Source organism: Delphinapterus leucas, chromosome 16 (assembly GCF_059928025.1).
Source record: "Delphinapterus leucas isolate spDelLeu-1000000601 "Yukka" chromosome 16, BTC_Dleu_Yukka2, whole genome shotgun sequence".
NCBI lineage: Eukaryota > Metazoa > Chordata > Mammalia > Artiodactyla > Monodontidae > Delphinapterus > Delphinapterus leucas.
The window spans coordinates 62,061,249-62,083,145 of NC_143144.1; the positions used below are offsets into that span (position 1 = coordinate 62,061,249).

At 54.7% G+C, this 21,897-nt stretch overlaps 1 protein-coding gene across 21 annotated transcripts in view; it reads right to left on the reverse strand.

Annotated features, from left to right (window-relative positions):
• SH3PXD2A (SH3 and PX domains 2A) overlaps positions 1–21,897 on the reverse strand; it is a 245,775-nt gene that overhangs the window by 6,692 nt on the left and 217,186 nt on the right. For 11 of the 21 annotated variants that reach the window (XM_089898130.1, XM_089898119.1, XM_089898132.1 and 8 more), the window contains 6 exons: positions 19,582–19,699; positions 15,629–15,966; positions 14,487–14,536; positions 11,722–11,841; positions 3,615–9,584; positions 8–3,394 (listed from right to left, as the gene is read on the reverse strand). In XM_089898130.1, coding sequence (XP_089754256.1) covers positions 7,611–9,584; positions 11,722–11,841; positions 14,487–14,536; positions 15,629–15,966; positions 19,582–19,699 — 2,600 coding nt within the window. In that variant the 3' untranslated portion in view covers positions 8–3,394; positions 3,615–7,610. Of the gene's footprint in view, positions 1–7; positions 3,395–3,614; positions 9,585–11,721; positions 11,842–14,486; positions 14,537–15,628; positions 15,967–19,581; positions 19,700–21,897 lie in introns of those variants that run through there. The other 10 variants (XM_089898127.1, XM_089898123.1, XM_089898128.1 and 7 more) reach the window with 10 other exon arrangements.

Sequence of the window (21,897 nt, forward strand, 5' to 3'; positions counted from 1 at the left end):
TGTTCAGTTAAAAAGGCAAAAACTTTATTTAGTTTTCAGGGAAATACAAGATGCATGTAAACATAAAATACAAAACAACCCAAATCTTACAGTCTAGAAGCATGCCAAGACAGAGTATTTTCTGCAGACCAAAGAATCCCGTCAAAATGATAAAAGACACCTGGAAAGCGGCAGGTCAAGGGGCTGGGTCCCTTCCCCGAGGACGCTGCATTTTTGTGACGAGAACAATTCAAAAAAAAAAAAAAAAAACAAAACCCACTATTAAAAATATTAGAAACATGGAGAGAGTTTAGCACCACCATTGAGCCTGGAAATTTTTTAGCACTCAGGTTGACAGCACTGGATTCACTGCCCTTAAATTTCTCTGCTGAGGGGGAAGAGGGAACAACCTCCTTCAGACCCCACAGACCCCACTAGGAGCTGGGAAGGGTTGAGTGGACACCGTGAGGAGTGCCCCAGAGGCATCCAGCAGTTCACATGCAACCATGCAGTGCACGAGCCCACGCTTCACGAACCTGCCACTAACACCTGCCTTGTTCAGAAGTCCCCTTCATGCAGACCTCCTGGAAACTGGCCCTGAAACCCTTTTGCCATCCTGTGTCCTGGATTTAAAGAAAACCTGTTGCAGAGAACAAGCTGTAGATTCAAGAACGGTGGCTCTGTTTACCCTTCTTTCTCTGAAATGCTTAAGAGCAGTATGCCTTGGTCACAGGCCACTAAACATGATGAGTGCATTGCACTCCATCTTCTAAGTCACACCACTAAGGCAGGCTCAGCAAACTGAACCACCACAGGCATCATTAGAGATACTTAAGAAGAATTGGTGTCAACAGAAGAGCAAACGAAGTTGTCTTCCTCCCAGATATGCTGGATGGTGTCTGGACCCCAAGGTTCCAGTTTGGGGGTGGTGGGTCCCAACTACATGACCCATTATGGTCGCTGGTCTCTGATTCAAGCAATTTGAGAGGCTAGCTCTGGACTGGACAAAGGGGAGGTGGGAAACCGAGCCTGGAAACTGAGAGATGGATGAATGTTCTGGAGCCAGGGCCTCAAAGTCAAAGACTGGTTTGTTGCTGGCAACTTTCCGCTCTCCACTAAGTAAATCAGTGACCATTAAGAACCCGCTGGGGACCCAGCTTGTGGCCCAGCAAGTAGCTGTTTCCTGAGGCCAGCTTCTTCTAACAGCCAAGTCTTGGGGCTTTCCCAACCTGTTCTGGCTGGACCCTTGGGTGTTGAATCACTAAATTCCCTCCCTACCTGCTGTCTTCTTCCTGAAACACTCAGAATAGACTTCCCCCTCCTTTCTAATAAAGACAAAACTCCAGACTCCAAACCCTCTCTCAACCTTCTCATACTCTTCCCTTTCTGCCTAGCAGACCTCCTCTTCTGGAAGCCTCCTTCTTGGGGAAGGGGCGGTAAACCCCAGCCACCCCAAACGCGCACACTCATCTTGCCGACGTGCCTCTCACTCACCTCCAACGTGCTCGATCCATACTTTTGCTTTAAAACGACAATTCTTCCTTTCTCTCTTGCCTCCTGAGGTCCAGCCCATTAGCTAGGATGGAAATGGGAGCAAAGGAGGGACCTTCATCGTAGGGACCCATTCTCTAAGGCCACTAAGTTCTGGAATGGGAGAGGGGGCTGATTGTCAAGGTCAAGTGCAAACTCAAGGTTAAAAAGATAGGCTCCGGGAAGCGGGATTGGCATGGTAAAACCAACATTATAGGCAGCTTGGGACCAAGGCCCAGGAAGACAGAGTCCTCTACCCAGTCTATACCTAGTCCTCTACCCAGTGTGCCCAACTTCTGGCCTGAGGACCCAGGTGCACAGGACAAAACAGGAGGGATGCTATTATCAGTGAGGCTCTTCTTCCTGAAGTGCAGCTATAGGTCACTGACCCTGTTCTGTCACTGGCTCTGATCACAGAGCTTGAGAACCAGGGGCTGCCCCAACCAGAGATCATGATTTAGACAAAAAGCTCAGTAATATCAAGGGGGAGCCCTCCACATGATTCCCATGAAGCGTTCAGTCAGGCCTGCAGTCTAGACCAGGGGTGCTGACGTACCCGCACGGGTAGGTCCACTGAGCTCACGGTGACCAATTTCTCGCCCCGACCGGCCTGATCCACCCTCAGCAATATAAGAACTGAGGGCCAGCTGCTCTCATGACATGGGGATTCCCACAGTGGCGATATGCATGGCAAAGGCTGGGAGTCAGCCTACTAGAGACACTGCGGGTGGCAGCCCCATCTGACCGCCTCGGCACTTCCACACCCAGTGGCGGCACCTTTCCACATCTTCATTTTGGACCCCGGGACGATGGCCTAGGCTGCTTCTGCTAGATCTGTTAATGCCAGTGTGAAGTTTCCAACTAAATACTTAATAAAATAATTACCAAAAAAAAAAAAAAAAAGACACATTGCACTCTCCAGCCAGAATTACACGTGTGAATAACACATACACTTGCTGCCAGAAGCTGTGAGTCCTTTGGGGCCTGCCCAATGCCAAGGACTTGTTCAATGGAGACAGCTTGCCCAGTATTTTTTTCCTCTAACCCCATGTTCTTTAGTTCAAGTGGGAAATGACCAACACTCTCACATACGCACTCGAATGCGCACACACACACACACACACACACACTTCCTCAACAACACACAGCCCTCAAAAAAGTGAGGGAATCTTAATTCTTTAGCACTGTGGATGGTTCTCTTTCCAGAGAGCTCTGCATCGGGATTCTTGAAGATTGGACCTATAGACGTATACACTCCAAGGAGAGCCACCCCCACACGGGGGCATGGTCCCACTCTGGGCGCCAGGTTCCTATATGTACAGAAATTCACCGAACGGGATGGAGCAGCAAGCGTACAGTACTGGAGGTGGAGGGGATGAGCCCGCAAGGATGTCCCTGTCGCCCTGAGGGGCAGAGCTTTGGACCCAGAGACTTCCTGTCCTGTCCCCTCTCTACTGGCACCCAGGTAGGAGGCGGCGGCTTGGTACCTGTTGTGGGAAGTTCTGTCTGCAGGGACCTCGGCAGGCTCCTCCGACGCTTCTCCAAGACCTTCTGGGGACTGTCGGGGTGTTGAGCAGAGGCAGGGCTCACGCCTTGCTCGGGCTGAAGTCATTGAGATGAATGGGTGGCCCTGGCTCAGCACCAGGCCCAGCTGCAGGCTTGTGGGAATTGGTGCGTCACTGGGGAATGCTGGGCTCAAGGCACCCACATCCCTCCAAAAGGGTTTGATTACATCGAGGGTTCCTGCCCATAAACTGAACTTGAGGTTACGTAGTTTTAGAAAGACTCAAACATACATCAAAAGGATCATGGCCCAAACATCAAGAGATTGGCGTGAGAGGGCTGCTGAGGGTTATTTCTGGGACAGGTCTTTCTGAGCAGCTGGCTGAAAAACAACGGAAATGAAAACAAGGAACGGTTCCTGGAGGCCCTTGCTCTGTGCCTGGGGCTGGGGCCCCGGGGAGGCCAAGTGCCCCATGCCACTTCCCTGAATCCCTCTCTTCTGGGTGGACAACACCCAGCAGAAGGGGATGCCCTCTGGTGGGGACCCCTGCCATCTTGCCAGGGAAGGGGGAAGGGGAGGAGGGGTAAAAAAAAATCAATACCCAGGTCATCTATAGGCTCCACAGCTACGACTCCTTCCAGGAGCCCCACCTCCCCTAGCGAGAGACGGGGTTGCTGGCTCTCCCGCCACCATCCCAACGAGCCCTGGCATCCCTCTTGATAATATTGCACTTTTCCTGTCTCTCAGATTGTTTTCATTTTCGATTGAGAATGCAAAGTATTTGGAGCGGGTAGGGGAAGTGAGTAACCTTAAAGAAATAATATATTAGTTAAATACAAAAACAGGAAAAGTAGGGGTTACTTTATCTTTTTTTCCATAAAAACAAAACAAACTACCAAACCAAGGTCTAAACTTAAATAGTTCTACACCTATTCTGCAAATACTAGTAATATGAAAATAATGCTTGACCGAAATTCCCTTGTCTTTTTTCCTTAGATGATAATAGTAACATGCCTTGCTGAGGAAAAGCAATGGATATAAATGCCAGTAAAATACGCTGCTCTAACATCTGAAAGTGATTAAAACGATTCTATATAATGCCTTCGTCAAGATGGAGCATGGAGGAGGAAAAAAGAGGACCCTGTGGGGCTAGGCTGGGGGTGAACGGGCTGAAGGCTGGCCAGAGGGCCCAGCCACAGCTGGGGCAGATGGCACACCTGCTGTTCAGGCTGCCCCCTCCAGCTCCCTCTTGCCACCCTCGGGGTCCCTTGGCCTAGTGGGAACAGCATGATGGGGCCAGGGAGCCCAGCCAGGCCCCTGTTACAAAGTGGGAGAGAGATGAAGACATCTTTTTCCCTTGTAATAAAAGAAAAAAGTCTTTAAACTGAAAGAAAAAGCACCAAATGATGCATCTTCGGGCATTATATAAACCTCAATAATGACCTCAGAAGGGCTCATTTTGATTAAAGTTGCAGTATACAGCAATACAACGTCATTTCACATTTTCAATCACAACTAATGGAAAACTAGGTTTGGACACTGCTGAGATTTTTTTTTTTTTTTAAACCTTTTAAAGTCCGATCTGGTTTTCCTCCAGATGGGTCAGAGCCACAGACCCCTCCCTCCTCTACCTGCTGCCAGAAGTACCCTCCAACATCACAAAGCAGCTCAGTAGCTCTAGGGAAAAGCCCTCTTGCCCTGGGCAGCGCTAGGAGTCCAGGGGCACAAGGCCTGGCATCCCCTGGCCATGTCTGAGAGGGACTGGCATGCACCCTTCTTGCTTCAAGTATTAATATTCTCTTTGGGTTTGCAGGGTTTGTGCTGTGCTGTGAGTAAGGGGGTGATGGTGAGGGGCAAGGGGCGAAGACGGGGCATGGCAATCCCTGTTCACTGCCCAAAGCTACATGCTGTCACCAGGTGGCAGCATTCTCTACTTTTCCTGGATGCCTGAGCAACCCCCAGCCATCCTTAGGGCTGGATGTCACATTGTAAACATGATGACCACACTATAAACTCTAGCGGGGCTGGGGAGGAGTGCAGGGGTGGATGCAGTGGGGAGGTCTGCAGTTAACTAGCTATGTGATTTGGGGAAAGCTAATTCCTGTCTTTGGGCTGCAGTAACAGGAGGGTATGGGATGGAGTGACCCTGAAGGTCACTTAAAATGACTCACTTAAGGGCACTGGGGATTAAGGAGAGAGGGTCCTTGGGGGGCTGGGAGAACATCTGCCTTGTGGGTGGTGGAGAGTCCCACAAGGCAGTGCAGTGAGGAAGGGCAGGGAAAGATAGGCTCTGGGGAGCACTGTGGTCCAGTCCGACTGAGATGCTCTGTGCTTGGCAGATGCGTCCTGCACTCCTTCCTGGCCTGGCTGGCGTGTTACTGATTGAACTGGCTCAGTGCAGACATTGAGGAGTGAGGCCGCTGGGGCCATCCCCCTGGAAGATAGCTACGTGGAAGGTCCTTTAACCCGACAATCACTCTACTTTTAAATTTTATTTTAAATAATCATAAATTACTTTTTTTTCTTTTAATAAATATGTGCTGCTTAAAAATGAGAAAAGTATATACTGCATCTTTAAGTAATGCACTTTGCTCTCTGGGTTTCTTTCCATTCCACCGTATTAAAGTGCATTAATTAAAAAATAATGAACCACTTCTTTATCATTATTGTTCAAATAAGTCCAAATAATATTAATATGAAGACACTACAACACTACCATTAGTACTGCAATCTAGCAGATAACTCAACATCCTGCTCTATTTAATACTGTCCAGCAGAAGAAAATAATAACTAATTTTAATTTTAAACAAACAAAAGGAAGCAAAATCTCACCACGGCCTTTTCAACATAGAACGGGAGCAGTTTGCTAGAGCTGCCAGGCGTCAGTGTACGTACGGCGAAGGAGGAGGGCAGGGCGGCTGGGGGCTGAGGGCACGAGGCGCGGGTCCCCCGCTGTTCTTCAGGCATCATACGCTTCCTGGGGGGCGGGGGAGTGTGGGCGGAGGGAGGGCCTTTCCTCCTTAGTCCAGGATCTGGCAGCTGAGTCGGGGGCTGTGAAGCCTGATCTGTCCACAATCAAAGGCACGTGTGGAAATCCACTCCCAGTGAAGAGTGAGTCCTTGGGGAAGCCAGTTTGGCCTCTGAAGTGTCGACTGAAAGACACCACCCAGAGTTGACAGGGACGTCATTCTCTCCCTTCTCTCTTCGCAGGGGCACTGCCCCTCAGAAAGACCAGGTTGGCTCCTGGCCCAGGGATCTTCGCCTCCTCGGGCACCTGCGGTATTGCTTGCAGGCCAGGGGGTGCCTGGTGGTGTCCGCCCAGCAGGTTCCCCTTGGCCCAGGGTGAGGGCGATGGCTGCTGCTCCACAGCCTTCACATAAGGCTTCGGGCCCTGCCCAGGCAGGAGAACGTTCGCTGCCCCTCTCCTGAACACCACCCTCCTCCCTGCTGAGGGTTCTGCCCTGCTGAGGTTGCACAAGAACCAGGAGAGCAGCGTCTCTGCTTTGCCACGGCTGGGACCAGGGCTCCTCCAGCCTGAGATCCCTCTGGCAAGCACCGGTACTGTCCACACAGTGGAAACCAAATGAAGCGACTTTGGCTTGTGGAGGGAAGAATGCAAAACACAAACCAAACCACCTCCCCACAAGAGTATGATAGAAAGGCCATCCACTACCCATCCCGTCCCGTGAGGCTGACCGCCCTTGGGTCCCCAAACAACTCCTAAAATAAGACCAAAACCCAAGGCCTGACATAGAAGGCCCAAAGCAATACATCTCTCCCAAAACTTGCAAAGAACTGCCCACCCAGAAATATCCAAAATAAAGTCTGTGCAGACTGTGAAAAGACCGACGGCTCTACCTGCCTTCTCTGTGAACACTGGAGCCGGTGGTCCTCCACGGGGGTGCCCCAGGCAGGGCAAGCTCTCTTCTCAAGGCCAGCAGCAGTGACGGCTAAGAATGGTGGTCCTTGCTGGCAGCTGGGGAACTGCTTTCTCTTCAACTAACAAGAAACAGTGGCCTGGCCCAGGGACAGCCTGAGCTCACAGGAGATGCCTCCCAGCCCCAGGGCCAGTGGTATCTCCTACCACACCCACCCATGGCAGGTGGCAGAGATTCCTGGGAAACCAGCATAACTCACAAACATAGATTAGGATGATACAAGGGCTACTTCCGGGGTACAAGATGCCAGCAACGGAAGCCAGGCTAGGCAGGGGCAGGGCACAGGAGGCCCGCACAACCACACCTTTCCCAGATTTGCAGCCAAGGCACAAATTGGGGTTTCCTACATGGCCTGTCCCAAATGGTGCCGAGTCCATCAGCAAAGTTCCCAAGGTGCACGTGTGAGGGCTCAGCTTTCTTGCCTCCGGTCCCAGGCCCAGGACACCCCTGCCCCTTCCACTCCCTGCTCAATGTGGGCCCCCACCAGACCCTACCTTCCAGCTGGGGGACAGCCTGGAGGGGAGTATCTTCGAGGTCCCACATTCTGCAGGTTTAACGTTGTCCCCCCCACCCCCTCCCATTTTCCCTTTCCCTTTTGTCTTCTCTCACAGCTCACCCATACTGAGGCTGCAAGGACTTAGGCCCCCCACCACTCCTCATTAGTTCTTTTTCTCCAGGTAGTTGGAGGGCACCCAGCCTTTGAAGGGCTTCACCCCGTCCAGAATCTGGCAGTACCACCAGCCGTTGGGGTTCCTCTCCAGGACCTCCATGGACACGCCCTCCTGGAAGCCCGCCGTCTCCTCGTCCCCCTCGTAGTCTGCGATCGAGACGTACACATCTTTGAGGTTGTTGTGGATGAACTGGGACTTCTCAATAGGCTTGGGGCGCACAGGGGACACCGGGATGCCGTTGCGCTGAGTGGGCAGCAGAGGAGGGTCCGAGCCCTGGCTGGCGGCCCGTTCGACCAGGCGGCCCTTGGCTTCTGCGGCTGCCGAGCGGGCAGTGCTGAAGGAGGAGTTCCGGCGGACGCCTCGGAGGCCGTCGGTGGCCGTCAGCGACTCATTCCTCCTCAGGGCACAGGACAGGTTGCTGTCCTTGGGCGGTGGGGACACGAACACCGACTGGGGCCTCACGGCCACCTGCCGCACGCCATTCCTCATCTTCACCGCCCCGGCACCCGAGGTCTTGACGAAGCCCCCGGGAGGCTTGGAGGGGATGGGCGGCGTGGCCCTTTTGCTCTGGTTGACAGTGTTCAGCGCTTGGACCCGCTTCTCGATCTTTTCCAGGCTGTCTGACTTGCCCTCGTTCTGCTTGCTCTTGGGGGCCACTGTGTCCAGCTCTTTGCCAGGGGGGTCGAATTGCTCGTTCTCACCGAGCACCAGATAGTGGGAGGGGGCCCAGCCCTCCAGCTCCCCAAACCTCACGTACCACCAGCCACTTTCCAGCTTCTCAAGCACCTGCACCTCCACGCCTGCCGGGAAGCTGATCTCCGAGTCCTGGACCTTTTGGTAGGCACTGCATGTCGTGTAGGAGGTGGCCTGCCCTTCCCACCCCTTCTTGGTGGGACACGGGGGCGTGGCGGCAGGGAGGGTGATGAGGTCGGCTGAGCCTCTCCTGGACCCCTCACCGGGACCCTCGAAGGCCATCTGGGGGGGCAGCTCTGAATCCTCGCTCTTGGCGCCCTTGAGGCCGCCCCGGAGCTGGCCAATGGGCCTCAGCTGGCGCCGTAAAGTGCTGATGTCCATCTTCTCCTGACTCTGGGACTCTGTGCGGCTCAGGAATGGCTTGGGCCGAACTGATGGCTTGGCCCGGGCACAGGAGGTCAGCCCAGTCTTCGGGTCAGCATCCTTCCTCGCTCCGACCTTGGGAGCGCCGCGGATGCCTGCGTCCGAGGCAGAACGGCGCTTCAGGTCCCCACTGTTCTTGGACAAGGACGAGGAGGAAGAGGAGGAAGAGGAAGAGCAGGTGGTGTTGATGGTGATGGACGAGGAAAAAGAGGCCGAGGAGTGGTTCTTCCCCAGTTCCGCCTGGGCGTTCTTCTCTGCCTTGAGCTTCAAGAGCGACGACGATTTGGGGGAGCCCGATCTGGGGGAGTTTTTCCTGGCAAGGGACAGCGGGGAGCCGCCTGGGGAGTCGCTGTCCCGGGAGGAGCGCCTGGCCGACAGGGTGTCCTCTGCACATGCCCGGAAGCCCTCGTTCTCATAGATGGTCTCCTCTTCCAGGGCCACGTCCTCTGCAGATCCGCCCACCTTGAAGCGGGCGCGCTGCAGTGAGAAGGCGGGCGAGGGCCTGTGGGGCTGGCCGGGCCGCCTGTCCCCCGAGCCGCCGTCCTCTGCGGGCTCCTCACTCAGCTCTGGCTCTGAGTCGAAGCCAAAGGCAGGGATGTCATACTCGGGCTCCTCGTACCTGAGCCTCAGCGGGGAGTCCTGGCTCTCACCAGCACCCGCCAGACCCTCCTCGGCCTCCTTGGGCTTGCTGGGTGGTGCCGGTGGGGGCACCTTGGGCCGCGTCAGGGTGCTCGTGCGGCGGCTCAGGTTGGGCTTCCTGCGCTTATCGATGTACGACGCGGGGGCCCAGCCCTCCTTCTCACCGATCTGCACGTACCACCAGCCACCTGAGTTCTTGTCGATGACCTGGGGGAAGGGGCAGACGGGCCAGTGAGCTGGGAGGATCGCTGGGGCCCTACCATGTGCCAGGGTGGGAGCTTCCCACCTTGGCTCTAGGAGACATTATCTCCATTTCCCAGATGAGTGAACTGAGCCACTGAGTAAGTGGCCCAGGACCCAACGTAGGAAGTGATGGGCTGGCATTCAAACCCAGGTCTCTATCGTCTCCTGGATGGGGGGGCTCCCACTCTCCAAGACCCCCTCTCCTGCTCTTCCAAGTCTCCTTCCAACACCCTGGTCGAGCTGGCCTCCTCTCCAGACCCTCACTTCTCCTCCCGCTGAGCTACTACACTTGGAAGATGCACTGTTCCCAGTCCCTACAAAACCCCCGCTCACCACGGACCCATACGTACAAAAGACTGCCATTCCACCACTTCCATCCTCTCAGTCCCATACTGCTAGGCCCTCCCTCGGTGACGCTGGAAAGGGTCTCTCAGGGCAGAAGAGAATAAGAGGGTGCAGGTGAGTGGAACCTGGAGGTAAGGCTGAGGCCGGACCTCCCTGGTTTCCCCATTGCTCATGGTCATTTCACTACATGTGGAATCCCACTGAAATCCTACCAGCTGAGGAGATTTCTTTGAGTTGAATGGCTTCCTGGGGGAAGGCTAGGGCCTCTCAGTCATTTCCCTGTTAGTATAAACTCGTTCAAGGAGCTTCTTTCTCAACTGCTATTTGAGACTGGAGAAAGCCCAGGAGTGTGGTTGCTGGCTGTACTGAGGTCCGTTTGGATCGGGGAATACGAATGGAAGAGGCAGTTGTCCTTCCATGTGCACAGGTTCTGCATCCCTGGATATGGAGGGCCAACTGCACTACGATTTTATATAAGGGCCTTGAGCATCCAAGGATTTGGGTGTCCATTGGGGGTCATGGAACCAATGCCCCACGGATCCCGAGGGACACCTGTAATTTTGAATTGTGGAACAACTGCTGGAGGAAGAGGTCCCAGGGAGGGGAAGGGAAGCTTGAACGCACCGGCACTGGGGGAAGAGGGGCAAGGAAGGAAGGGAGGATAGAGACCACCAAAGGCAAGGTCTGCCTGAGGCCAGCCCTCTGCAGCCCCTGCCCTGCCTTGGGTGCTATATTCCATCCTTCACTCTGCCCACTCCATACTCAAAATGCATACGTGGGTAGATCCTACGTATGTCAGTTCTCTTACATTATGAGCTTCGTAGGCTCTTCTGGAAGCATAAGCACCACTGAGAGAATGATTTCTCTTAGAAATTTAGTTCTAAGTTCCAGGCATGTTGTTTAAAACATTCACATTGGGGGTGTCACCTCTTCAATGGGCAGAAACTGCCCAGTTACTCTTCTGATGGTTTTACAGGTATTAACTGGACTTAACTCCATTACTACAGAGCCACTCAAGAGAAAGATCTGAGTCACAGATCTTCTCTGGCCCCTGGAATGCCATGTTCAGCGCTGGCCACAAAGTGGGGTTTCATAAATGCTAGAAGACCGGCTGGGAGGGAGCAGGAGAGGGTCTACTGCCCATTTGCAGAGAGAAATCATCAAAACCTGGGGGAGAAGTGACTGCATCAAATGTCAGAGGTGCCTGTGGTGTGGACATGGCCAGAACTGGGGTCCTCAGTTCCTTACTCCGGCTGCCTGGACCACATTCTCCCAACAGCAGCACTTCCTAATATGGGTCTTGTGGAACCCTGGCCCCCAGGAGCTCCTGGGAGAGGAATCTAGGTGATACTGCCTATTCCAGTCCCCTCTTAGAGACACACAGTGACATCCCCATATCTAGGCTCTGAGAAGTTCTGCAATTAAAACAACAAAGCTGGTTGGGTTTTGTTTAACTCACTGTCCTCCAAACTCAACCCCAGAGGACCTTTGTTTCAAAGTGCCCCCATCACAAGCTCCTATAATATGCTTTGGGAAACGCTGCTGTGACAGGAGCTGGGTGGAGACATGAGCCGTGGGTTCTAGTCCTGGCTGTGGCACTTACTGGCTTTAGGCAAATTCTAATCCCTGTGGGTCCTGTTTCTGCACCTTTCCTGCTCGCCCCTCAGGAATGTCGCCAGCAAGACATAAATGGGAAACACGGGAGGTATTTGACCATCATGAATTATAACCCTCAGCCCCATGGCCCAAGGCTCACCTCTGCCTTCTGTCCGCCTCGAAAACTGATCCCATCAGAAATGCACGACTGGAATTCGGCAATGGTGTAGTACTCCACCTCAACAGAAGGGGGCTCTGGCGGCTTAGGCAGCTGGAACCCCTGAGGCAGAGAAGGACTCAAGTCAGCAAGACTCACCTGATCAGAACCGTAACTGAGGTGAGTGTGGCGGCTACACCAGGTGGAGAGCAGCTGACCTGAGGATGTATCAATCACCTGAGTCTCAGGGTGGCTCACCAAGAGACCACTCTCCTGACCAGGCTCTCTAAGAATACCTAGGATTCGCTTGAGACTTGTCTGAGCTATGAAAATGATCATCTAAGTAAATTTCCACCCTTACATCTTTGAAATCCAGTTTTCAGAAGCCTCAACAGCTAGGTCCCAAAACGAAAGTCAAAAAGCGGAGAAATTGTTGTAACAAAGCCCGTGCACACTGCCCCCCTGGGAGAGGAGAGCCATGTCCTTGAGTCTCAGGTGAAGGGCCACCGGGGTGACACCTGACTGCAGAGGTGGGGTGGGTGTAAGCGGGTGTGGGGTTGGTCAGAAAACCCCTTGGTCTGTCATCGTGATGATGCCAAATGGTTAGGCAAGCACGGAATAAACTCAGGATCCTTTGCTCTGGGGTTGGGTAGAGCACGCTGGGCAGCCTAAATGCTTCCTAGATGCTGGCACGTCGATAACTAAGCCTGACATGCAAGGAAATGTAGAATACGGCCACAGCCCATAAGCTGTGAGCCTCATTCATTCACTTGACAAATGTTTGTTGTGTGTCTACTGGGTGCCAGACTCTAGTCCAAGGCACCAGGCATCCAAGAGTGAACCAAAGGGACAGGACAACCCCCTTGCCCTCGTGGAGAGGACATTCCAGCTTCAGCCAGTCTCTACTCCAGCCAACATGGCCTTGGCACCTCCCCATCACTCCCAGTATGGCCTGGTATCAAACAAAGGAGTTAAAATAAAACAATCTTATAAAAAAGGTACACGTGTTTGGGAGGCTAGAGGGGGGAAGCAGCTACAGTGTAGCAGGAAGACCTCAAAAGATCTCTGCCTGCAGGTGGACGCATGTGGGCTCCAATCCCAGCTCAGCAATTCACCAGTTGCGTGGCCCTGGGCAAGGCCCTTGCTCTCTCTGAGCCTCAGTTTCCTCATCTGTAAAATGGAACTAATAACAGGGCCATGAGATAATGAACATAACTTCTGGTCCAGCCAGCGGCACAGGAAAAGCTCTATAAACATAAGCTGAAGCCGAACGCTCTTCCTGAAACGCCATCCTATTCCTCTTACCCTGCCTCGTCCTTCAAGGCTCTGCATGTTCTAATCCTGCCAGTCACAGCTGAGCTGTCTCAGGTCAGAGTGAGTGAAGGGTGCGGGCGAGGCTGGTTTTGAGGGACCAGGTCAACTTTCCCTGCCCTGGTGGCTGGCTCTGCAGCCGTGCATGCGCACAGAGGTGGCCCAGGTCCCGGCCCTGCCTGGACCCCCGCGGCCAGGTGGGAGTCGGACGGACCTAGCCGGAAAGAGCAGCTCTGCCCTAGCAAGCCCTGCTTTTGGCAGGTGTGGAAAGAATTACCCCATTCTTGCCAAAATCAAGTCTGCCTGAAAATGATTAGCTGGGGCTGAGAGAGATGAGGGGAGGGGAGAACTCGTTCAGTTGTGTAAAATGGGAGGAGAAACAAGATAGAAAACTCCACTGGGGCTGATGGCCAGGGCCAGGACGGTCCCATCTCCAGGGGCCAAATCTTCAAAAATCCTGTTTAGGGAAGGCCAACTCTTCCAGTGACTGCCGCTGTCCGCCCCCCTGGGGCGGATGTCACTGACCACAGTAAATCTTGCGGCTAAGCGCAGCTGTGACTGCAGAATCCTTGTCCACACATAGTGCACAGAGAGCTGGCAGAGGAAGTGGAAAGTTGATGGCCAGCCCTCTGCACACACCATCTCATCCCATCCTTACAACAGCCCTAGGAGATGGCTGGCACTGTCCCCCTCTTATAAATAAGGAAACTGAGGCCTCTGGAGGGTAAGCAACCTGGCCAGGGGCTCGCTGTTTCTCAGGGTCAGAAACGGAGTATGAATCCATGCCTGGCAGGCCTGAAGCCCCATTCTTTGCACTGCATCCCACTGCCCCAGATGACAGTTCTTGGTTCTAGGGCTCTCGGTCTGCCACCTCTCACCCAAAGCCCCAGCACCCTGAGTGCACATCCACCTCCGTGGCAGTCTGGATGCCAGGAAACCTCACCTGGCGCCACAGACCCCCGCAGCACTGAGCCTCTTTGAGCTTCAGCATAAACCAGTCCCTGCCATTTACCACCCTCCTCCCCGGAGAAGATGCTCACTGGCCTGCCCTGTGCCCTCCCAGGTTCTGGCATCCACTGGGCACTCCCGGGCAAGGAAGGCAAAGCTGAAAGTCTTCCAGGCTCACATGGACAGCAGCCCTATTTCCCGCCCCTGGCAATGCCCCGGCTGGACACTCTCGCCAGCCAGTCTAAATGTTTATGTCTGCCAGTGCCGTGGCTGGGATGGATTTATTTAGCTTTAGAGTGCAGTGTGTTTTCGATTAAAAACTGTCCAGCTAGGCCCCAGGAAGGCTGGGTTCCCCAGGCTTCCCTCCCTGCCTCCAGCCCCACAAAGCTGGAAGCTCCAGCCTGGCCCTGGACCAACAGACTCTGCACTGAGACAGCCAATTACTGGGAGCTGCTACGGGGCACCCAGGAAAGGGAATGAGAAAGAGAGAAGAAACTGAGCACACATACCAAGCTGGACTCTCTGCGAGGTGGAGGCCTTGTCCTGAGGTTCGGGGAGCCTAGAAGAAGAAACAGGGCTTCAGAAATCACAGCCAGACACAGTGCCTTCCCTCCCTTCCCTGGATGTGATCTCCTGATGCTGGGAAGTTCCCGCTCTTTTCCCACACTTATGAGGAACCCATGCTCTCGGTCACCACAGGCATGAGAGCTGGGCTTCTTCAGTGGAAGTGAGAGATCTTTAAGCTTCCTTAGCTGTGTTTCAAGGGGATCCGTGAACCCCCTAAAATGATGTGCACAATTTCAAAAGGTACAGACATAGGGGCTTTTTTCAGGGGAAAGGGTAGATAGCTTTATCAGATTTCCAAATTTAGGAGAAGAGACCATGTCTGTTTTTTGCTCACTACCAAATCCTTGGAAGCTAGCACAGTGCTAGGCAAGAGGAAGTACCCCCAAAACGGCTCCCGACTGACTGCTCAGAAGGTTTCATGCATAAAGCTAATGTAACCAAGTTCAGAACTAAACTAAAAAACAGCTCTCCTCCAGATTTTAAGAATGGCTGGACATAAACAGAAGCTGGTCTCATAATACAGAACAGTTTAACCCTCAACCGCAGGCATCCTTGCCCCAGAGATGCTAGAGATCTGGAGGGGCCGGCAGCTGGGTTTCTCCTGTACGAAAGGAGGCGATTCCGGAAGGATGCTGCTTAAAAGTGCTTGTGGAGGGAGGTACAGTCACCCTTCCGAGTGTCTTAGATTTCCGGTAACTGGAGGAAGACGACAGGGAAGAAGGGGTAAGGCTCAGCAAGATGATCTACTGGCTGTCACTCACAGAGCAGCCTTGCATCGAGGGACCCATCTCACAGCCCAGGTGACTTATCTGCAGAGTGACCATTCATGATGCTACCAGCTTACATAGGCATGCAATTTATCTTTGGTGGAGGAGCTGGAAGGAATTGCCTTGTCCATGCTTGTGATTAGCATAAGACAAGCTGGCAAAGCGAGCCTGGGGTCAGGGGTCAGCCTACATCTCAGGAACAGAATAATATGGGGATCATGCACACACCCCGCCCCCCCCTTAGGCTTTCCTTGCACCTCGCGCCCCTTCTCTGAAGAGCTGTGCGGCAAGGACCCGGGGACCAGCGAGGCTCTTACTGATCTGGGCCCTCTGAGGGGCGATCCTGGCCACGGCTGGGGAGCCCTGGGCCGGCTTGGAGGCGGTCCTCTCGGGGACACCCAGGGCGCTGCCGTTGGAAGCATTGCAGAGGATGGGCAGGCTGATCTCCTTCTTGGTGACGGGGGCCTCTGGGCCCTCGCCTTCAGCCGGGGTGGTCTCCTTGTCCCCGGACGCCTTTTTGTTCAGCAGGTTGCTGATCTCCATGATGTTCCCGATGATCTCCACCGGGCCTGCCAGATTCTTCTTCCGCGCTGGCAGGTCATCCTTGGCTTTCTTCAGGTAGGATGCTGGTGCCCAGCCCTCTTTGCCCAGGTATCTGCAGGGAGGAGTGGGACATGGCATCATGAGGGCACCCTGTCCAGGCCCCAGTCTCCATCGGGCCTTGCCCAGCTGAGCTTTCTCTGCTGCGCTCTGTAAGACACTTGGCAAAGCCACTACTCTGGAGAGAACTGGAACGAGGGCCAGTGGAAAGACATCGGGAACACCACTTCTTCCTCTCTGTCTCCTAGTTCTTTGCCTGATCCCTCTTGGTGCGGGCTCTCATTCTTTGCAACGTCAGGCAAACGTGGGACATTGAGATGAGAAGATTCCTCAGATTTGGGGTTGCCTAAAAGGTAGACTTTGCAATGGCCTACAAGCTCACCACAGCAGAGGGCAATTCTAGAGATAAGAAATGAGAAGGTGTATAGAGTTAAATGCCCACTCAGAAAGGGAAGTATGATCAGAGAGGTGAAGAGGCAGCATAGGTGAGAGTTAGGAAACCCGAGTTCTGGCCTATGGTACTTCGGACAAGTCCCTACCCTGGAGTTCAATATTTTCTCTTCTGCAAAATGCTGGGATAGAGTAGCTGTAAACATTTATCCAGAAGGATAGACATATTGAGGCCAACTAGGAAGACGTGTATAAAGAGTGAGTGACCAAGTGGGAGAAGTATCGGCACCACTGCAGGAGGAGCAGACGGATCAAGTTCACAGAACAAGTCCACAGACGGACCAACGCTAAAGGTGACGTTTCAAAGCAGTGGGGTAAGAATGGATTATTCAGTGAGTGATCTGGGGATGACTGATGATCCAGTTAGGAAAAACAAGTGAGACTCTGGCCTTACAACCGTATAGCAAACTTAAAAATGCAAGTCGTGAATATTTGCTTAATCTTGGGGGCTGAGAAAATCTTTCTAAGTGGAACTCCAAAAGCAGAAACCATAAATGAAATGACTAAATAAAGCACATGACTGGATAAAATTAAAGCCTTTGGTATGGCAAAACAGAAACAAAATGAAACAAAACAAAACGAAACAAAACCCAAAACCCGTAAACAGAGCAAAAGGCAAATGACAGGGCTGACTTAATTTCAGGGGATTTGCTGACTTCTGAAAACAAGTTTTTCCCTTTTTCCCTCATGGTGTTGAGCTCCTACCCAAACCCACTGAGAACTTACTTCCTGGTCCAGCAATTCCTGGCCAATGCCCTGCAGTCTGGGGTGCAATTTCCCCGCCTGCTCCCTGGGACACATCTGGCTCCCTGGAATGGCTCCTCCATGCCAGATGTCTGATAATCCCCGGCCCCCCTGCCTCCCTGATCTGACCTTGTTCTTGGGGGCTCATTAGGTAGGAGGAAAGGAAATGTGAAAGTTCAAGTTTCTAACGTGTTTGAGCTTTGCTGGAAAGTTCAGGTAGGAGGTGGCTTCCTATGTTCACGTCACGTGACTGTGCAGGCAGGCTGACCCAAGCTCAGCCGTCTATCCCCGTTTTGGGGCTTGGAAGGCAGACATCAGTGAACAAACGGATGGAAGTCAGGGAGCTGGCAGACAGAAGCACAGAATTTCAGGGCTGGATGGAAGCAACTAGTAAAGATACCTAATCTTACATATACCGACAACCAAGGCTCAGAAAAGCAAAGCAAGTAGCAGAGGGTCACACGGCTAGCTTTTGGCAGCATCTGGCCCAGAACTTGGTGCCCTTCATCTTGTAAGAAAGATGAGGAACCTGCCAGCCACTGGGGGCACCTGTGCGGAGATGGGGCGCGAGGTCTCCTGGGAGTGATGGTCAGGACTGTGCACTGTCCTGAGGGCTCCCATTCTAAACCCTGATGTGCTCCTTCCGTGTTACATGGATAAAATTAGATTCCAGGCAGGGAGATGCAAGTGAATCAGGAGAGGCTGTGTGTGTTTGGGTCCAACTCTGCTCACATCTGCTTTCCAGCTCTGGAGCACGGAATGACTCCAGAGGGAAGCAAACTGGAAAAGGAGGATGGGGAGAGAGGGAGGGCGCGCACGCGCGCGTGCGCGCGCGTGTGTGTGTGTGTGTGTGTGTGTTTGGCGGGGGGGTGGGGGTGGGTGTGGGTGGAGAAGAAAGACAGGAAGTAAGGATCAACACAGAGCCTGGGATGCTGGGAAAAGGCATATTTAAGGGGGTGTCTGGCAGCCTTCTTAAGGTGGAACCTTTTCAGCAGGGTTTTCTCGGTTGCAGCTCCCACTGGCTGAATGGCCAGGCCATGGGGACAAGAGCTGACTAGATGGAACCAACTCAGAGTGATTTTATTGGTTATTTTAGAAAACTAAAACACCCAGCAGCCTTGTAGAAAACCTCTGGGTGAGTGGTTTAGGTTAGCAGCCTGCCAGAATGTTCACTGGCCTTCCCACGCAGACTCGTGGTGGCTGGATTGTGGGCTTGGCTCTAGTTTCCATTGTTTAGAGAACATCAAAGCCTAGGGGTAGTGGATTTGGGCAAACACGCCCAGGCACACACAGTCCTGTCCCACCTAACGGGACAGAAAGGGACACCTCAGCCCGCTGACTGGTGTGCACAGGGCCGGGGGCAGGGGCGCTATGTCCTGGCAGGTCACTCTAAGGTTCAATCCCATGTGGCCAACGACCTTCATCCTACCCGTCAGCACAGACCAATCTGAACACCTTGCGGCATGCTGTGTTCTGAGCAACTGTCTTGTGAGTGCCCCCGCCGCCTCGGCCATCTGTGCCCTCGGTGGGGGACAGCTCAGAACACACATCCTACCCACAGTGGGTCTGGGGTTCCCAGGTGTGGTGGGCTGGAGAGGCGGTCCCCAGAGCCCATGACGGGGACTCCCTCTGTCATCCGGCTTACAGGCAGAGAAGAGAAACTGGGTAAAATCATCACAGCGGAGCTGCTTCTAAAGGACCCAGGAACACTTCCTGGAAACAAGCCCCTCCTTGTGGGGGGTGCTAGCTGGCCTGGGAGCCCCAGGGCAGAGGGGCCTGGGGGGCAGGACCTGGTAGGGGAGAGGTGAGTGAAACCCACAGGGTTTAGTTTGCTTCCAGGAGTGTCAGGAAGCTGCCCACTCCCCTACTCACACCCCCGAATGGGTTTCTCAGCTGGGAAGTGTGATTAGGCCCAAGGAGAGTGAAGGGCAGAGCAAGAGGCCTCTGAACGAGGCCTGTGCTCAGGCCTCACTTCCGCCCCAGCTCTCTCAACCACGGAAGCCAGCCCTGCGGAGCGGAACAGCCCGGGCCCGAGCCTGCATCTGTGGGCAGCAGGGGCTGCCTGCTGGGACCTCGGCAACGCCCGTGGACGCCAGCACTGCAGGCGGCCTGAGCTGCAGAGCACGCCAAGCAGCCAAGGTCGGACACAGAAAACCAAATTCAGATGTGCTGGACCCTCTTGGCGGCTGCATGGGAAGGGATTGCACCACTGCCTGCAAGCCGAGCCGGGGCCCCTGTGCCCCGCTGGCTGTGGCTCAGGCTCCGCTTTGTGTCCCGGGAGGGTATGTGCAAGATGAGCACTCTCTGTTACGGCCACTCAGCCTCGCGGTACTGAAGCAGTCAAGCCAGGCTGTGGGTGCAAAGCTGCTGTCAGGATTTACCTGCCAGCTGGTGCCCTCAGCCACTCTGCTGCCCAGGGCCAGCCTGGGGGCCAGGGTGGCAGAGAGGCACCTTGCTCCTCTGCTGGGGCTCTTACCTGATGTACCACCAGCCCTCCAGATTCTTCCGGATCACCTCCACGGTGACGCCCTTCTCAAAGCCAATCTCGTCCTTGCTTTGGCTGGTGTAAGGCTGCACAGTGACATACTTCTCCTCTGTGGGTGGTGGGTGAAGCAAGAAAGCACAACTATTTGAGGATGGGGTACAGGTCCTTTGTCCGGCCTCCTTCTCCCCCTGGCCTGGCCTCACTTAGTTGGTGGCCAAGGTGTACTGCATCAACCTCTGGCTTTTCCAGGAAAGGGAAGAGAAGGGATCAGGCCTCACAGCTGTGCCCTGCATGTGCCAAAGCTGGCCAGGGCCCCAGGTGGCCTTGCAAGCCCCAGCATAGAGCTGGCTCTCCCAGCCTCCCAGTCCCATAACTGCAGACAGGCTGCCGGGGCCTGGAGTCCTCAGGGTCCCAGAAACTCCCTGGGCTGAGGGCAGGGCCATGAGGAACCTGGCTCTCCTGGGGCCCGAGTCAGGGAGTCTGAGAACAAACCCAGGTGTCCCCTCAATGCCTGGAGGCCTCAAGGCAAGCCCTCTCCTTCCTGAACATGCCATGCGTCCATCTATGCCCCAGACCTGCTCTCTCAGCCTGTCTCCCACCTCAAACCCTTAAACCCCTCCTCTGCCCAACCTTCTGACAGCTCCAGGGACACCTCAGCCTCCCCTGACCACTCATCTGATCGCCTGATCACATAACTTCCCCGAGAGGATGCTATGGGCATGGTTATGTGCCCTGTTAAGGGTCCAGGGGCAAAACAGTGCGGCACAATCAGGCGGGAGCCCTGGGGGGGCTGAGTTGACCACACAGCTCGGTGGAGCCCCTCTGGGAGCTGCCTGCTCTGGTCTCACAGTAGGATTGCATGCCCTCTTCTGGGCTCCCCAGGCACTGGGAGAGAGGCACCGTGGGGGAGCTGAACAGGAGCGTGGGGGGCAAGTGTGGGGAGGCTGGGAAGTTTGTGTCTTCCTGGATTCCTTGGGCCTCTCTCCTGGCAGGGACCCTGTGCCTCCACGGGAGTCCCTGCTCAGGCCTCCTGTCTGCTGGGGACCAGCAGACCCACAGCTGGCCGGCCACAGACACCCTGCCTCCTGGGAGGAGAGTCTCCCCAGAGGAATGGCTTGGGGAGGAACACCCAGCCCCATCCATCCCCTCAGCAGAGGATGGGCGGCAGAGATTGGCGCACCCTCTGGGAGGGTCACCCTGAACCTGTGCTGTCCTCTCCGACCTGGATTCTCCCTGGGGGCTGAGACAGTGCCTGGCACACAGGAGGCGCTGCAAAGGGACTATGGAGTACATTGATGAGGACAAAGGTGTGTTGAGCCGGGGCACCGAGTGGGAGACTCTCTGAGCTCAAAATAGCAGGCTGCTGGCACAGAACAGCTGGCTCGGAGACGGGCACTCCCCACCCCCTCAGCTGGACCCTGCCCGGCAGCCTGCCCGAGCCTCTGGCAGTAGTGGGGGAGAGGGCAGCTGCCACCCTAAGCCCCTGCTCAGGAGGGCCATCTGTTCATTCTTCCCTAGATTATCAGGGTCCCGTCTGCGGCCCTTTGCCGGGCGGAGATAGCAGCTCCCTCTGGGATGGAGGCAGCTGCCCTGCCAGGCCGCAAGGACAGAGCTGGCAGGCCGCTGGCCGAATCTGAAAGGCTGCCAAAGGGCAAAAGGTAGGTGATGCCCCACGGGAGCCTCCACAGCTCAGCACGCTCTGCTCAAATGCAAGCCTTTCTCGGCGTCAACTCGCTCCTGGAAGCTTTCAGATTCCAATCCAGCCATGCTGGGGCGAGCCGCCAAGACCGCCTGAGAACCTGGCCCTGCCAGATTCTGACTCGGGCCTTTGAGAAGGTCCGTGTTTTATAGTCCAGCCCCCTGCGCTCCCGCCTATTCCTGGTCTCGCTCCATTTTCCAGTGGGACACCGTAAATCCTGGCCCGGGCGGTGGCCGGAGCGGCAGCGCCGGGCCCCAGGGTTCTGAGGCTCGGGTGAGCCGAGGCCTGGGCTCCACATTTTGCCTTTGCTCAGTTGGGCTATTTTTAAAAGCCTGTGGTTCGTGCAGGAAGCCATCATTAAAGTTTCCCTAGGCAAAGTCACTTTTGCAGAGAAAAATTACAGCCTATCTCTTGGGCAGATCAGAGGAGCCCTTCTCTGCCCCACGGCAGAGGACAGGGCCTAGACTGCTTCATGGGGGCCCGGCCCCAGCACCAGCTTCCCCAGTCCCCAGTGTGTGTGCTGAGGACAGAGCCCCGAGGGCCATGTAAGCATCCTGCTTTCCCCTGCCCCTCCTGGTGGGCAGAACCAGGGGCGTCCGTCTTACTCA